Source organism: Grus americana, chromosome 2 (assembly GCF_028858705.1).
Source record: "Grus americana isolate bGruAme1 chromosome 2, bGruAme1.mat, whole genome shotgun sequence".
Taxonomy (NCBI): domain Eukaryota; kingdom Metazoa; phylum Chordata; class Aves; order Gruiformes; family Gruidae; genus Grus; species Grus americana.
Window position 1 is genome coordinate 150,068,631 of NC_072853.1, and position 18,005 is coordinate 150,086,635.

Sequence of the window (18,005 nt, forward strand, 5' to 3'; positions counted from 1 at the left end):
GAGACATGTGGACACGGTCAGTGATATAAAGGTACAAAATTCAACTATGATGTTTGAAGAGAAAAAGGAGAAAGCCTCCTCTTATTCACAGAATAATTGCACATGCAAATTCACTAGTGAAATCTGTATGGTGCTTTTTCACAATGTTAAAAATATGATGGCAGGAGGAAATAAAATTAATGTAAAGAAACATTCTGGTTGTTCTTGTATTTTCTATAACTGGTCTTTTCTGCTAAGTATGTCGATTTTAATAATCTGAATCTCCCAATGAAACATCTTTAACACAGTCTGATGTGTATATGCATCTACAGGTCTTCATATTTTCACACTAATGTCACACTAATTCTCTTGTTGTTGCTGAAGGCTGATCACAGTAGCAAGGTGAACTGGAGTGTGCCTTTTCAGGAAGAGAAGAAAAAAAGGGAAATAACCTAATGGATCTCCTGGACTAAGCCTATGCCTGAGCATGTCTGCCCATGCAATGTGCCGATACTGGTCAATCCATAGAAATCAGAAGCGTTAAGAGAAACTTTAACACGCTCATAAAAGAGAGATGAAACTCTTTACACCAGCTTCTTCCAGGGGCAGTACAAGTGTGCTCTCTTCTTTACAACAGGAGAAAGTTGTTCTGTGAGGGAAAGCTTTTCAATAGAACTCTTTAAAAACATAGGTTAAATGAGTAAAGAGAGGGGCACAAGCATTTCTCTAGCAACCACAATAATTCTTTGATCTTACTTCTTCATGCCATTAACGTCATGGATGTTATCCAAACAACAACAGCTTATGAGCCACAGGATACATACATAAGGTATGTTTAGATTCCCAGTTAAATGCATATTTTTCAAGAGCTTTTATGGGATGTGTGAAATGTGCTGAAGCAGGAAAATAAATAACTGTGCAATGTAACAAGTGTTCTGACTGTTTCTTTATTAGTTTAAAGGAACCTGAAGCTAATAACAATCTGCCTCTTACAGCTCAGAGCAAAGCTATTGATATACAGCTACTTACTTTGCGTGGGCTTCCCTTGGGAAGTTGTTGAGAACAGTTACATACAGTACAGAAATAAATTTTTCACACTTAATACAGCATGTAAATTAACAAACTTCTTCAAACACGATGTATAAGGAAGGAAGGAATCTCTAGGGTCTACAGTATTCATGGGTTAACTTGTTTTCTATGTTTTCCTATACAATTATTTCTTTTCTTACACAAGTCTTCTCCAACATTATCAGATCTGTATTCCTAAAGATGACAAATGGTTACAAAAAGTCTCAACTCAGATGTGCTACAAAAATCAAATCACAACTGAGTAACTGTCTGACCAGCATTAAACGTTTGTGCTTAATAACGTTTAATTAAGACTATGCATGCAGGACAACGCTATGTTAATTTTTTTACTTGTTGGTGTCCTATAGAAGTAAAAGGATACCATGCAGAAATTGAAGCCTGCCTGGCACTGTTTTGTCCTGATTCTAATTCAGCACATTAAACATGTTAGATCTATGGCTACACGACATACCGAACCCATGACACTTTCCAATTTCCGACCACCAGTGTCTTGCAAAGGTTCATCTTGTAGCAGCACTCCAGTTCAGTGCATTCTGAGAGTTACAGCTTCTGTTGGGAAGAGGCAGTAATGGACTGCCATGCAACATACAGCTTCAGCTGAAACTTTTGAATTGTGGAATTAAATCAAAATAATGCTTTTGATTTGGCAGCAGCATATCTGACAGGGATGCTGAAGTCAATACAATTCTGTAAAATAATCTTCATGCACAGAATGGCACTTTTGAGTGATCTCATGCAACAGTGACGTACGTGAATTGCAATGGGTAGAACAATGGACTGAGCGAAGAAAAGATTCACTCACAAGGAGACTTCTATTAGTCACAAGGCATCTTATGCGGTAATTTTAACACTTAGAAATGTAGTAACTTTAAAAGCCTTCTATTTCACATTTTAAATAAGAGCTCTCACTTCTGTAAATATTAATCAGTATCTCTAGAGTAAACACCTTCTTATAGCAAGTTGAAAGAAACACAGGTCAGTTGAACGGCTCTTCTGGAGATGCTTGAGGAAGTGTAGTCAATTTTCTGCTTCACTGAGCTTACAAATCTTCAGGTGAGGATGCCACTGCTTCAGACTCTGTATTTTGCTTTGCCATGATCATTGATGACACATATGTGCTGAAAAAAATATAACACTGATTGCAACAGTATAGTTGAATACATTAGTAATGAATTGTTCAGACATATTTTCATTTGACCAATCTAGTGATCTTGTAATTACTCCTTCCCTTCCAGAGACCTGGAACTGAATTCTGATTTCACTTTCTAGCTACAGCAAGTTTTTCCACTTGCAATTCCCAGCTTTGAGGTCCACCCCTGGGAGCACCACAGGAAGCAAAGGCGAGGCTTGCACCTTTTTTCCATCATTATCTCGCTGAGAAAAGGGGTGGGCAGCACAGCAGTAAAAGTCCAAAGCTGTCTGAACTGTAGCTGTGTTTCACTTTTTACTGCTGTCTCTGCACAAACTGGGAACGATGGACCTGTGAAGTCCCAGGCTCACAGAAGATGGAAGTGTAGCAGAGGTTATGACTTCTGCTCTGGGGGGAAGAGGTGGGAAGGAACTGTTCACAGTGCTGAGCAGTTACACCTCTGCATTACTCGAGGGTTTGCAGGGAGTTCTACACTCACTGAAATGATCCCAACCATGACATTAAGGAGGGAAAGCAACTTATGGGGTCTTTCAGACACCCTGGAAAAGTAAAACAGTGGTTTTAAAAAATTTTTTTAAAGAAACTTACATTTAGATCTCTGAAGTACTCATTGTAGTCTAAGGCATAACCTACCACAAATAAATCTGGAATTTCAAATCCATAATCTGTATTGAGACAAATAAAGAACACCATCAATACAGGATAGATGGTTGTTATATAGCCCTCAAATTCATGTGTTGGTTCTCTGACAAGCAAACTATAGATATACGTAGTCAGTTCCGGTTACGTGACTTTTGACTCTGAGGCATCCAGGTCAGCTGCAGCCCTACAGACGGCTCCTGCTCATCGACTGTGGCAGGCATGTGAATAGTCAGCAGAGAGTAGGAGAGGTGTGTACAATTATCACATTGTGGAAGGAAGCCAAAATCAGAGCTAAAAAATTCTGCCAAAGTTTGGAAGTGCCATTGGTATGCGTGTGTGATGATAGCTGACCAGTGTCACATTAATGATGAAAAAAGTGTAATTTTAATTCAGAAGTAACTTTCAGGGGTTTATAGATTTTCTTCTGAGAGTAGCAAAAACTATTTTGCATGTTATACTACCAAAACATGTCAAATGCTTCTTAAATTAAAGCCCCAACCTTATGAAGACTCACGAACATACTTAACAAAGTAAATGCATGCAGTGTAGCTTAATCACACAACTCACACACTTCAGGCTAAGCATAGGCATGTATCTTTTTGAGTGTGAAGTTTTGTGCAGTATCAGCACTATATAAAACAAGTTAGACTCTTTCCCTATTATTCACTAAGTAATGACAGAAAAACACAACCTTACGGACACAAAAATAGGTCAGCATAAAAAAATTTTACAGGTATTCAAGTAGGGAATTTATTCAGTTGTTAAAAATTGTGGGTAGTAGACACTTTGGAATTATAAATTTGAGTGAGGACACAGCACTGTCAGTAATTTACAGGAGTGATCTCTGATGTTTTATAAAATTCATCTCAGTATGAATAAACAAGGATAAAGCCTGTTTCATTTTACAAGTTACTACATAAAAGTATTAAGCCACTCTTCATGAAGTAATTTTATTGTATTTTTTATATGCTTAACATTAGTGAATCCAGTTGAACGTATACTTTAATTTACTGGATTAAATTCTAAATGTTAAAAATACCACTGTATAAAAAATTTTATACCAAAATGTTTTAGTTGCAGTTCAGATTATTGGGCTGAAACCACAGGGTCATGCCCAAGACTGAATAACTTTTGCTTCATAAAGTTTCCCTCTCTCCCACATCCCAAATCAAGACCCCTCATGCTGCCTCCTGGTACTCACCTGCCTACTCTCCTTCTACCCTCCTCCCCAGTTCAGCTGACCAGAGCCTTCTTCAGTAGTAAATACTGGCCGATCTCTTCCAGATGGATCTATTCTTTTCAGTATTTAGCCACATATCTGTTATTACATCATTTATTCTAATAAGTCTAAAATGGCAATAGCTTGGTATAGCTCCATTTATGGCTTCATCATAGCACAGTACAAGTAGCAATAATTCAGAGAGAAGTGGTGCTGGTGTGGCACAAACAGAGCAGCAGGAGGAAGTTTAAAAAGCTCAATTTCTCTTTTGCTTTTTGGGGGGCTGGATTTAATTATAATATAAACATTATAATATGTTTACCCTTTAAGCAATAATAACTTTTCAAAAAATACTAAAAAATGTTATTCTGTTATAAAAATGTAAAACTTGTGTATAACTAGGTCACGATAAAACACCTTTCCTATTCAGATGGAATCCTGCAGCTCCTCCAGAGAGATGCAATGAGGAAGGAAAAGGAAGAAATGGACTTTCTCTTCCATATAGTTTGTCAGAGACAGAAGATAAACCAGTCACTTTTCATGAGTAAAATTAAACTCTTTCATAACTTCCTGATAAAGTTAGTACTCTACAGAAAACGGCTGACTATAAGGAGGCCAGGCTTTCCAAACCACAATTATGCACATCCTTCCATTGCATCCCATGGTCCCATGGACAACTGATGTTTTACAAAGCCTCTAGCAGTCCATAGACTGATATGGAAGGCAAGTGGTAGAATACAGGTAACTTCTTGTACTGCCAAGTACAGATTTTCCCAACAACACTTACAATCTGGTCTGTACCCATCAGGCCGAGATGTTCTTTTCACCAACAAACTGCAATTAAAAACAAAATAAACCCCATGTAAATCTAGATATTTACCTGAATACACGCATAAAAACTATTCCTTTTATCAAAAAAACTTCTGAGCCATGTGAATCACTGTTCTCATTCTGCTTCTCCTCCCGACCACGTCCTGATGGCAGGGAAGAGATGGATGTGTTCCCCTTCAAAGTCCATCAGTGCCAGTCCTGAAATGGCTGAAGGGTCACTGCAGAACAGTACAAAACCATTTCCTCTCCTTTCCTCCACCCTCCTCTTAGTGACTCAGGCAGCTCCTCCGCAGAGCTCCCTGTGCGATACTGCAGCATCAAATGGAAGCAGGATGTTGAAATGGGAACCCCCACTGGAAAATATGTTGGGCTAGAGTACTTAGTAACTAAGTTTTGTGATCGTTTTACTCACCTTGCCACTTTAATCATTTTTGGCTTGTATTTTTCTATATTATGAAGCAGAACCTTCATAGTCCTTCCCGTTCCAACAATATCCTTACAAAACACGAAAAACGGAATAAGTAAAAAAACAAAGGAAAGCTGAAAAGAGGAAATCTGGACAATGACTGAGGAGTTCCACCTTCTTGTTTGGTGGAAATGATGTATTTTTGCCAGTGTATTGTGAGCCACATACAAAAAAGGTTATAACTGAGCTCACACTCTTTGAAGCAAGCACTTTCTACTCATAAAATAATCAGTTAAAGGACTGTCCACTTCCTCTTGAAAATAGCTATGTTTCTAGTACTTGAGATGTAACATGAGACTGGAGATGACTTTACTGAGCACTGCACGGATGCAGGGATCAGACTTTTCACATGATGCTCAAGATCCCAGTATGCCAACATCTCTCCATGTCAGGGCTAAATCTGTTCTATTTGTTGTTTAATTAGTCCCGTACCAATGAGTATTCTCCAAAGCTGCTGTACTCAACCTGATCTGAATGAGATCAGCACATACCTGGTTACAAAACTGACCACGACACGGAGAGCAGCTGTTGATCCTGAACTCTGTAGGTGTGGATTTTTGATTAGCAACCCCTTGACTCTGCTCCCCAGCTGTCTAATAGCATTAACAGAATTTGCTGTGGACATTTTTCATTTCTGTTAACAGCAGTTAGTATTAGCAAACACGGAGCTCCTGGCAGCTATTTAGGTAACCAGCAATCTCTGTAGCTGATGACTTTTTTTCCCTTCCTTGGCTAAGGAAAGACATTCCAACATTTATACATTTCCTTCAGCTTGCTTTGACACAAGCAGAGTGGGCCTGAAATACCAGTCAGATCCTGACATGCTCTCCAACTGTCCCAGTTGCTTTTCCAACATTTTAAAAGAGAATCATGTACATTAATTAAGAGAGAATTTACAGTACCAAGGAGGTGACACATTCTTTTCCTCTACAGCTGAACACTGTTGATTTACATCAGCAACATATCTGTGATGGGCCCTCCCTGGGGACACGGCAGGATGCAATGCTAATAAGCAGAAGTCACGGGGACTTGAGAGAATGACTGGCATTCTCAACCAGCACGTCAACAACCCTGAAGTTGTAAAGCATGTGCAGGGCTATGCTACTATTTCCAGTTCATGCAATTGAGAAGTATAGGGCATCATTGCAGTTGATTCATTGTTCTCCAAGGAACGGAACAACTTGTAGAACAGGAGTTGATGAAACCATAGAAAGAGCAAATCAAATGATGCGGAAACAGAGTCCTGGGTATCAGAAGGCAGAGCACAAATTAGAGCGGCAGCAACATAGTTTGATCCGTCATGCGGTTGCAAAAAGACTGAGAGGTCATTAAGCAAATCAACCCCTCCTCCTCTTCACCACCTCCCAGCTAAAAAAGTGTAAACACACATGGGTTTTAGAAACTGAACACACAATCACACCTTGACTATGTGACTTTATCTAAGGACAATATGACATAAGCACCCAACTTACCTCCACAATTAGAACATTCTGAAAGAAACAAGCAAAATAGAACACAATTACACAATATTCACAAACTAAAAGAAACAAAATGTTTGAAAAAGTGAAATGAGATAGGTCTGTGTGCATATGTACAAGATGGTAGGACACAAGGAGTTTCCTGCTTTGTTTTTGTGCCCTGAAAAAGAGCCAGCCATAAGAGCACGTCCTCCAGTCAGGGGCTATGGCTTTATTCAGCTCTGTCTAGGTTATCCTCTTTGTGCAAGAATGGGTGTAGCTTCGGAAAACAAAATTAGATGGAAGAAATCCAAATGGGATGAGCTTCACTTCATTCCAGTGTATCTAGCTGTGTACTACAGTGTACACTAAAGTACACTGTATAGTTCACTAAAATACTACTTTCAATGTTAATATGAGACAAGAGCAATAATATTCTTTCTCTGAAATAAATGCTCTTCCTCCTTCACCCCGCCCCCCTAGAAACCTCACAGTAAAGGATTACAGGCCAAGTTGTACGACCTGTTCTCATACTGTGAAGCAGCCTCTTTCTCTTCAACTACTGCTGCCGAAATCAGTGGTATTCCTTGAAGAGAAGGGGAGTGGTCCAGTCAAGAGCAGTGATATCAAGCCTTATGACAGCATGATCACACAGGCTGATCTTTTTGCTGAAATGGTTCGTCACTATTCCAGGAATCACAATAACTAAGGTGACCGCTCTTCTTCTATTAAAAGCAATAATAAGAAGTAATGTCCTTATTAGAAGAAAAAAAAAATCTATTTATTAGTGGGCATTATCATATGCATGTTCAAAAGGATGGACTCTTACAAACTTGCATTAAGATCTACTTTCTGAAGTGAAACCTGCAATAGCAAGAGGAAAGTTATTTCACAAATACCTATATCTATCTATCTATCTATCTATTTATCTACCTGTACATCTTATGTGCATGTGCACATTGTATGTCCTGCAAAACCTTGAGACAGACAGTTTCATATCCATGCAGACTACCATTCCACTTACATTCCACTTCCTTTCTATCTGTCAGGCTTGTTGGTTTTGCTACATACATAACGTGGAGACTAACTTCCTTTCCCATCACAGGATTCCAAGGCTGAGAGTTCTGAGACACTCGAACACCACAGAGAAGGAGTGTGTGAAGGGAGTGTGCTCATGAACAGCTTACCTTTGACCGGTTTCATTAATTGGTAGGTAAATCTTTTTTGAATCTTCAAAACAGAAATTAGTAATATAGATTATCCATATTTATATTCATACTGCAGTCCCTCCTAACAATCACCGTGCTCAGTAAGGAGACATAGCATGCTTCATGCACCAACCACTGCAGAAACATGTTACCACACACTGTGTTATACCTGGACGCTTCTGAAAAGGCAAAACACTTGGTAAAGGTGTGGAGGGAACTCCTGGTAGTAGTTCAGCAGATGTCAGCAATGGAGATAACACTCAGAAAGCCACTAACTTAGACTGAGCTCCGATGGAATATGTACTAATCTTGGAGGGTGGCTCCTTTTTGGTGTTTTCATAACAGGTTTCACTGGTGGTTATCCTGCTTGGCACTCCTGACTTTCAGCCTCTCAGCTGCTGACACAAACAACTCTGGATCTGAAACACCTAGTCCTGTGGAGGTAAAAAGTCAAAGGCCTCTTAACAACAAAAGTCCAAAGACGCCCTGCCTCTAGAAACTTCTTCCTTCAAAAAAGAATGGAAGTATGTCAGTCCTCTAGATAAGACAAAGAGACCAAAACCATGTTCAGGAGAAGCTTATGACAGGTGTGCAGTGACAAATTTTCTTGAAGGAAGTCATTTGGATCCAAAAAGGGTTTGGCTGTCATCTGGCTTCCTGGATGAAGTGGTAACCAGCAAAAACACTTCCAAAGACTAGTGCAGGACACCTAGGTCTGAGGCATAAGCAAATCACTTGATTCAGTCAGTGGACACTTGAAGATTATGTGCAGGAGTAATGGTTTAACCATCCCCCAGGAACTTGCACAGCTGGTGATATATGTAAATATTTATGTGTGTACATATACATATACACATATATATATGATAGACAGAGAAAGCAGAAGAGTTGACAAGGAAAGAACCTCACCAGAACTAAGGATGGAAATTAACTCCTTTAGAACCAGCAAACAGTCCAGGATGACTGCAAGTGGCACCTGATAGGAGCCAGCCTGCTAGACCTGACAACATCGGCCTCACAGCCTGACCTGCCACTTTGGTGCATCTCTTGCTGCTCTTTGTACAGTTGACAAGAACTTTGCTCCCAAAGGAAAAGCACAATTCTTCTAGTGAGAAGACCTATCCAGCAGCTGTGGCATGAGATGGAACACACCAAAACCGACATGGCAGAGGGCTGCAAAGTCCTGCATTACAGACTGTGTCAGGGTGCAGCAAACGCTGGTTGCTCCCTGAGCGAAGGGCAGCCATGAGCCACGTGCAATAACATCAGCCAGGGCCCAGCCCCACAGTGCCCCAGTGAGGGGAGCAGGCAGACCTCAGACTTGTTCAACCAAGAGCGCAGATCATCAGGTGACGTCATGGTGACGAGGCAGATCCGAGGTCAAGCTAGGATGTCAATCTACAGGTTGGGATTAGGTTCAGTGAGAGTGATCACAATAAAACACAGCCCACTGATCTCCAGGCAGGTCCATAGTGATGAGACAGGCCCGAGGTTAAATCGGGAAGCCAGTCTGTGAGTTAGTGTCTGGATCAATGTCTGTAGTAACATACAGGCATGGCTGTAGCTGAGCTGAAGATCGTACCCATACAGTGTAGTGCAGGCATGGACTAAGCACCCAGGGCTGAGCTGAACTGGGGCTCCTGTGCCCACAGGTGTGGGTACGGCCCCAAGTGACACAGGTCACTTCAGTCTCCAGTTCAGAACTGCTGCTTAGTCAGTCCTTCCTCACTTGTGTTTATGCAAAAGATTACTTCTATATAAACATGTAAGTTAGAATTCACCTTTGTTGTCATTACATGTCATTCTTTGAACAAAATTCTTAAAATAATTTCTTAAGATCATAATACTATCTTGCAGTATTTTTCCAGGTAGTATCACTAGTATTAAATGCTAATTCCATCTTTTAAATCATGAATTAAATATTGTATAGTCCCTGGAGAACATGCTTGAATGCATCCAGTCTGACAGTGAAGCATAATTAACTGTTTCTTGAGAACAGCTTTCCAACCAGTTATACATCTCTCTAATAGAAATTTAATCTTGTCTACATTTCCTTATCACGAATGAGTCATATGAAGGAAAGAAGATAAACATGGATCCAGACATGCCTGAAGGGTTTGTCTGGCCACAAGAGTGACAGTCACCTATGCATGACTTCAGCTGAAGAGTCAGATCTCATATATATTGACTAACTTTAGAAGGAAGGATACCTGAAATTGTCTGACCAGCATTCTGTTATCCATGCCTCTTCTCCTCAGAGTCAAGGAGTCCAACAGCTGCAAATGATACACTTTGGAAGATTTGGTCCTTTGAAAGTCCCTTTAATCAGGCAGTTGTCTAGGTCAGGAAACACAGATTCTGTTTTGTACATTCTTATTATTTCCAAAACATTGATGAGGATTTTCTGTACTATGGAGAAATCCTGTATGTAAGGACTTTGTAGTGGAAAAGCCACTATAAAATATTTAGATATGAAAACATTTTGTATATATAAATAAGCAGGCATCCTGATCATTGAGAGCAATATGTTAATCCCTGTTTTGATTAGGCAGGGTTACTGTGACTAAAGTTGTCATACTTAACTGTTGTTTATGACTGAAGGCATTCAAAATGGTTTGCCATCCTCTGGTACCAGGAACCACATCCTACAAAACTACCCGATGTGCTGGGGAACTGACTGTAATGCTGCCTATCCCCTACCTTTCTCCTGTCAAAGCAGGCTCCTGATAGAAGGGTTCCAGAAGAGGGATGGTATTGCAGGGTGTCAGAGAAACAACTGCCAAGAAATGTTTTCATACACAGTATCCAAACTAAGCAGTGGTGACGTGTAACTAAGACTGGTTGAAATAGATTAGCTCCCACTGGAGCAGATGGATAGAAGATGAAGAATGTAATGGATACAACAAATCAGTAAGTTATCAGTAATGTCACCATCATCCTAAATGCACAGCTGGCTGCAACCAGCATATCTTGTGGGCAGGAGACTGGTGCAACTCATGAGCTTATGTTGCTACAACAGTGACTGACAGCTGGACAAATGATGGGAAGCCAAAGGACACTGAAGAAAAGATATTTTTTCAAGTATATGTGTTTGAAGCTCTGTATCACATAGATCAAGACAGTTTTGTCCTTTCAGATATATCTGAGGCAATTACAGAGAAGAAAACCACAGGAAAAGTAATCTGGCCTTCTGGCATGCATTTGATATTTTCTGTCTGTTTTTGGAACTTGGAGAACAGGAAATATGAATATTGACTGACATGTTGACTAGACTGAAGATGGCTTAATTTCTGAGTAGAACCATCTCCGCCAAGACAATGTGTGAAGTACATCCAGAAATCTAATAATGTTGCTAATATATCTTACAGTGAGGCACAGAGAACAGTCATTTTTTTAAAATATCTCCTGGAAACATTTCTTATATAGTCCAAATAAAGAAGGGGCACTGGCTTCACTCTTAGAGAGTGAAATACATTTCTACTGTGTCCCTGCAAGAGAATCAGCAGCTTTCGTTGCTGATGGATCAGAGGCATGGTTGGGAGCTGATAGATATGGATGACTGTGATTAATCCTGTGTTTACAGCTGTTTCTACCAGCTAGCTGTCAGGAAGTAGGCTGGTGCAATATAGAATCATAAAATCATAGAATATCTCAAGTTGGAAGGGACCCATAAGGATCATTGAGTCCAACTCCCTGCTCCTTGCAGGAATACCTAACACTAACCCATATGAGTAAAAGCATTGTCCAGATGACGATGCCCAGTTTGTGCATATAACCAGGATTACCCTGTCCCAGGTAAACAAGAGCACTTGCTCTTGTTAAATTTCATATGGTTGGTGATTGCCCACCTCTCTAGCCTATCCAGACCCTTGAACTCTGACAGGCTTGGGGCCCTGACCACTTCCCTGGGGAGCCTGTTCCAGTGACCGACCACCCTCTCAGTGAAGAAGCTTTTCCTAATGTTCAGCCTGAACTTCATTCCTCGTGTCCTATCGCTGGTCACCAGAGAGAGATCAGTACAATGAGGTCACCCCTCAGCCTTCTCTTCTCCAAGCTGAACAAACCAAGTGACCTCAGCCACTCCTCATAGGCCTTGCCCTCAAGACCTTTCACCATCTGTGTTGCCCTCCTTGGGACACACTAATAGTTTGATGTCTTTCTTATATTGAGGCACCCAAAACTGCACATAGTACGCACCAGTGCAGTGTAGAGTGGGACAATCAACTCCCTTGACCAGCTAGCTATGCTGTGCTTGATGCACCCCAGGGCATGGTTGGCCCTTTTGGCTGCCAGGGCACACTGTTGACTCATGTTCAACTTCCCTTCAACCCAAACCCCCAGAGGTCTTTCTGCGGGGCTGTCCTCCAGCCTCTTGTCCCCCAGTTTCTGCATATGACCAGGATTACCCTTGTCCCAGGTGGAGAATCCAGCACTTGCTCCCGTTAAATTTCATACGGTTGGTGATTGCCTAGCTCTCTAGCCTATCCAGATCCCTCTGTAAAGCCTCTCTACGCTTAAGAGAGTCCACAGCTCCTCACAGTTTAGCGTCATTGGCAAACTTACTTAATGTACATTTGGTTCCTGCGTCCAGATCATTTACAAAAACATTAAAGAGCACTGGACCTAAAACTGTACTCTGTTTTTAAATGAAAAGGGGTGCTGTGAAGTTTAAAATTGTCCAGTTTTGAGTGATCAGGGTGCAGACAACTTGTGACTCTGCACATGGACATTTGCACTGAGCAGAAATAACATTTCTGGTGTGAACTCGATCTACACAAAAATAAAATTTGTGCTTTCATATCCTTTTTTAGACAGTAGTATGAATGGTTTATAGCAGCATGTCTTGGGACATCTGGAAAAAGCAGGAGGTTTTTGACAATATTAGTTCTATGTAAAATGAAGAAGAAATAATTTCTAATCCCTGCATTCCATGTGAATTTGTCTCACATGTTAAAAAGATACATTTTCACTTTTATAAAAACTCTCAATGTATCTGTGAATTTTAAATTTTTTAACAATGGACTGGAAACCTGCAAACTTTGAAAATCTGTAGCTTACTGCTTTTCATAGCCACATGAGCTTATACATGGCAACAAAGTAGGTTGTTATTATAATACATGTAAGAAAAATCCTGACTTGTAATAAGCTGAAAAATACTCCGGCACTGAGTCAATACATTTCTATTGTTTACCTTCCCACAGGTCAGTAATAAATGGAACAATGTCAGCTAACAAGACCAAGCAGAGTAATGAGATCATATATGCCTCCTGCCTGACAGTAGTAAATGCTATGGAAACTATTTTTCACCTTCCTGGAAAAGAATAACAATTTTTTCTAGATTTTGATTTTATGCTCCACTTAGAAGACTGATTTCAAAGGAAAAATTGCTATGAAATAGCAGTGCTTCAAAATTAGCACTGAATAAGAGTTTGAGGGAAAGGCTACCTTTGAATTCAGATAAAATGTAAAATTTTAACAAGGTAAAATGCTAACTTGCAAATTTAGAAAGGGGGACTATTTCCTGGAAACCAGAAGCTCTACTTAAGTAATCAAATAAACAACCATACTTAATGCAATACTACAGCTAAGAGGACAAACACAGCCCTTGCATGTATAGCAAGAAAATCAGGTAAGAACACAAAGAGAGTATTTTCTCCTTAAATGTTTCAGCCCAAAATCAGAATAACGTGCACACAGATTAAAACAAACCAAAACCAAACCAAAACCTGTTTAAAAAAAAGAAAAAAAAAAAAAAAAAGAACTTAAGACTGAGAAAAGAAGAATGATTTGAGACCTGGAAAAAACACCTTATAGTGAAGTAAGGTTTGTAGCAGGAAGTAATAGCTTTTATTTAATTAACAGCCCATTTCCCAGTGGGAGAACATTTTTCACAAAAGAACTTTGACCTTTCAGCCCACAACCTCAAAGAGACCACAAAATACCTTCAACAGCTGAGCCTGGGAACAAAAATTCAGAACTGCTGTATGCACTAGAAATCATGGACTCAATAAAACGCTGCCTTTACGGCACATTATAATCTTCCACTGCAGCTGACCTCCAACTCATTTATCAGTGTTCCACAGCTGATAATTTGCTCTCTTATTTTAGCTCAGAGGAATTCTTAACATTTTTATCTGCCCCTTTGGTCATAGGGCAGGTGATCATGTAGGGCAATCACTTTTTTCTCCCAAATTGTCTGATTACCACATTAGGTTAAAATTAAGAGTTTTTCCCAATCTGTACTGAGCTTGAAGTTTGCTGATTCTGTTCAGACCAAGAGAAGGATCTGTATGCTTGAAATTTTGTTTCTTCCAACTTGTGGTGGGTTGAGCCTGGCTGGGGGCCAGGTGCCCACCAGAGCCGCTCTCTCACTCCCCTTATTCACTAAACAGGGGAGAAAAGGCATAATGAAATGCTTGTAGGTCGAGATAAGGACAGGGAGAGATCACTCACTAATTGTTGTCACGAGCAAAACAGACCAAACTTAGAGAGGGAATTCATCTAATTTATTACTAGGCAAAACAGAGTAGAGGAATGAGAAAATAAAATCAACTCTTAAAACACCTCCCCCCACCCCTCCCATCTTCCCGGGCTCAACTTCACTCCCGGCTTCAACCTTCCCCCCCTCAGCGGCACAGGGGGACGGGGAGTGGGGGTTATGGTCAGTTCATCACACGGTGTTTCTGCCGCTTCTTCATCCTCAGGGGGAGGACTCCTCTCATCGTTCCCCTGCTCCAGCATGGAGTCCCTCTCACGGGGTGCAGACCTTCAGGAGCAAACTGCTCCAGCGTGGGGTCCCCCACGGGGTCACAAGTCCTGCCAGCAAACCTGCCCTGGCGTGGGCTCCCCTCTTCACGGGTCCACCGGTCCGGCCTGGAACTTGCTCCAGCGTGGGCTTCCCACGGGCCGCAGCCTCCTTCAGGTGCCTCCACCTGCTCCGGCGTGGGGTCCTCCACGGGCTGCAGGTGGAATCACTACACCCCCTCATCCTTCCTCCATGGGCTGCAGGGGGACAGCCTGCTTCACCATGGCCTTCACCACGGGCTGCAGGGGGATCTCTGCTCCGGCGCCTGGAGCTCCTCCTCCCCCTCCATCTGCACTGACCTTGGTGTCTGCAGAGTTTCTTACATCTTCTCACTCCTCTCTCCGGCTGCCAAAGCTCGCGCACTCTGTAAGTGTTTTTCTACTTCTTAAATATGTTATCACAGAGGCGCTGATTGGCTTGGCCTTGGCCAGCGGCGGGCCCGTCTTAGAGCCGGCTGGCATTGGCTCTGTCAGACACAGGGGAAGCTTCTAGCAGCTTCTCACAGAAGCCACCCCTGTAGCCCCCCCGCTACCAAAACCCTGCCACGCAAACCCAACACATAACTATATCAATTGCCTAGTGCTAATTTCCTGTTATTAATTCTGCCTTCACACCTTGTCTCATTTACATCCTACAGTATGCCAGTACTTTACAGCAGGCTCCCAATCTATTAGTTTATCTAGAAGAAGCTTAAGTAATGACTGGATGATAGGCACATATGCAACCATATGGCAATATAAATTTCATAATGGCAAGCTGCTCAATCTAGTAGACAAAGCTATTAAAAAAGGCAACAGCAAAAGGTAAAAAGTTAACCAAATTCAGAAGAGAAATTAGGTTCACCATTTTAGTGACTGTTGACATGACAGTTGACTGTTGGTAAAACATGCCTGAAGTATGGAGGCTTCTCCATCAAGTCTTTAAATCAAAATAGTTGGTAGCTCAAAAGAGAAACTGTAGGCACAGTGAAGAAATAATCATTTGGGACCCTTAAATCTAAATTATCTAGAAGTTCAGACAAGAATACTGGTGCTTTTGGATCTTAAAATACAGGAATCTCTAAACAAAGCTCTGTGATCAGGCCAACTAACTGTACTGAAAAGAAAATAAACAAAAAAGAAAAAGCAAATTAAACTTAATGTGGCAATATTTGCAGAAATTTTTAAGGAAGCAATTCAAAAAAGCAGATTTACATAAGTCTTGTAAAGCTCATTGAAGATAAGCAGGTCGCAAGCTTAAAAGAAAGAAGAACTTTTCCACATGCTACTTAAATATGAAACTTCTTGCTTTAGGATTGTGGTGGGTTAACCCTGGCTGGAGGCCAGGTGCCCACCAGAGCCCCTCTCTCACTCCCCTCATTCACCAAACAGGGGAGAAAGGCATAACGAAATGCTTGTAGGTCAAGATAAGGACATGGAGAGATCACTCACTAATTGTTGTCACGAGCAAAACAGACCGAACTTAGAGAGGGAATTCATCTAATTTATTACTAAATAACAGAGTAGAGGAATGAGAAAATAAAATCAACTCTTAAAACACCTCCCCCCACCCCTCCCATCTTCCCGGGCTCAACTTCACTCCCGGCTTCAACCTTCCCCCCTCAGCGGCACAGGGGGACGGGGAGTGGGGGTTACGGTCAGTTCATCACACAGTGTTTCTGCCGCTTCTTCATCCTCAGGGGGAGGACTCCTCTCATCGTTCCCCTGCTCCAGCATGGAGTCCCTCTCACGGGGTGCAGACCTTCAGGAGCAGACTGCTCCAGCGTGGGGTCCCCCACGGGGTCACAAGTCCTGCCAGCAAACCTGCCCTGGCGTGGGCTCCCCTCTTCACGGGTCCACCGGTCCGGCCTGGAACTTGCTCCAGCGTGGGCTTCCCACGGGCCGCAGCCTCCTTCAGGTGCCTCCACCTGCTCCGGCGTGGGATCCTCCACGGGCTGCAGGTGGAATCGCTACACCCCCTCATCCTTCCTCCATGGGCTGCAGGGGGACAGCCTGCTTCACCATGGTCTTCACCACGGGCTGCAGGGGGATCTCTGCTCCGGCGCCTGGAGCACCTCCTCCCCCTCCATCTGCACTGACCTTGGTGTCTGCAGAGTTTTCTTACATCTTCTCACTCCTCTCTCCGGCTGCAAAAGCTCTCTCTCTAAGTGTTTTTCTTCTTCTTAAATATGTTATCACAGAGGCGCTGATTGGCTTGGCCTTGGCCAGCAGCGGGCCCGTCTTGGAGCCGGCTGGCTTTGGCTCTGTCAGACACAGGGGGAGCTTCTAGCAGCTTCTCACAGAAGCCACCCCTGTAGCCCCCTCGCCACCAAAACCTTGCCATGCAAACCCAACACAGGATCTTGTGGGACTAGAGGTGTAACTGGAGTTTCAAGACATAGACATGGATAACAGTTCTAGCACTGGATGTATTCTTGGATGTTGGAAGTCTCTGGTCTTGCTACATCCAAGATGTAACTTGCATTTTGAAAGTCTCTGGTCTTGCTGTGTTTCATATATCCTTTCCCTAATAAAATTCCAGTTGTCTGCTGCTGAAAACATGATACAAACCTAGACAGACCTTTCACCCTATTTAGTACGGTGGTAATGGTGGTCTTGTAAGTGGAGAAAATACAATGAAATTTGGAATGATGGAAATCCTTTTATCTTCCAGTCCTCATTGGTGTCCCGAGTTCCTTCTTCTCTCCTTCTTTGATAGAACTATTCTTAAACTATTTGGGGATATGTGTAACATATTGTAAGTTATACCAGCTTATACAGTATGCATGAATACACAGTTGCTGGAAAAGGTGAGTGTTTTATACATCCATTTCCACAGATGAAGGCATATGCGTAAAAAATACAAAAGACTGAAAAAAAAAAGATACAGCCCCTTTTTACCTATTTCTATTTCTTTTTTTTGGTGGAAGGCTACAAAATAGTGTATTTTCATTCTCTTTAGTTCAATTTCCCTTGAGAAGTCTGTATTTTCAGTTAGATTGTTTCTAAAGACATCTTTTCATGTGTGCTCTGTATCATCAGAAATACATAAATTGATAATGTGATTCTTCAAACGGAATTGTTAACAGATTATCAGCTTACTTATCACACCTGCAGTACTAGCTTTCTTAGCATTGTATTTGTACTACTGGTTAAACAAGACATTCTATGACAACTTAAG

General features: G+C 41.6%; 1 protein-coding gene across 3 annotated transcripts in view; it reads right to left on the reverse strand.

The window, feature by feature from the left end:
* Positions 1–912: 912 nt before the first annotated feature.
* The window catches only part of PRTFDC1 (phosphoribosyl transferase domain containing 1), a 48,013-nt gene continuing 30,920 nt past the window's right edge, over positions 913–18,005 (reverse strand). Inside the window, exons 5-9 of one of the 3 annotated variants that reach the window (XM_054818565.1) lie at positions 6,849–6,866; positions 5,323–5,405; positions 4,867–4,913; positions 2,807–2,883; positions 913–2,186 (exon numbers count right to left, since the gene is read on the reverse strand). In XM_054818565.1, the coding sequence (XP_054674540.1) occupies positions 2,139–2,186; positions 2,807–2,883; positions 4,867–4,913; positions 5,323–5,405; positions 6,849–6,866 (273 nt within the window). In that variant the 3' untranslated portion in view covers positions 913–2,138. Of the gene's footprint in view, positions 2,187–2,806; positions 2,884–4,098; positions 4,179–4,866; positions 4,914–5,322; positions 5,406–6,848; positions 6,867–18,005 lie in introns of those variants that run through there. The other 2 variants (XM_054818566.1, XM_054818567.1) reach the window with 2 other exon arrangements.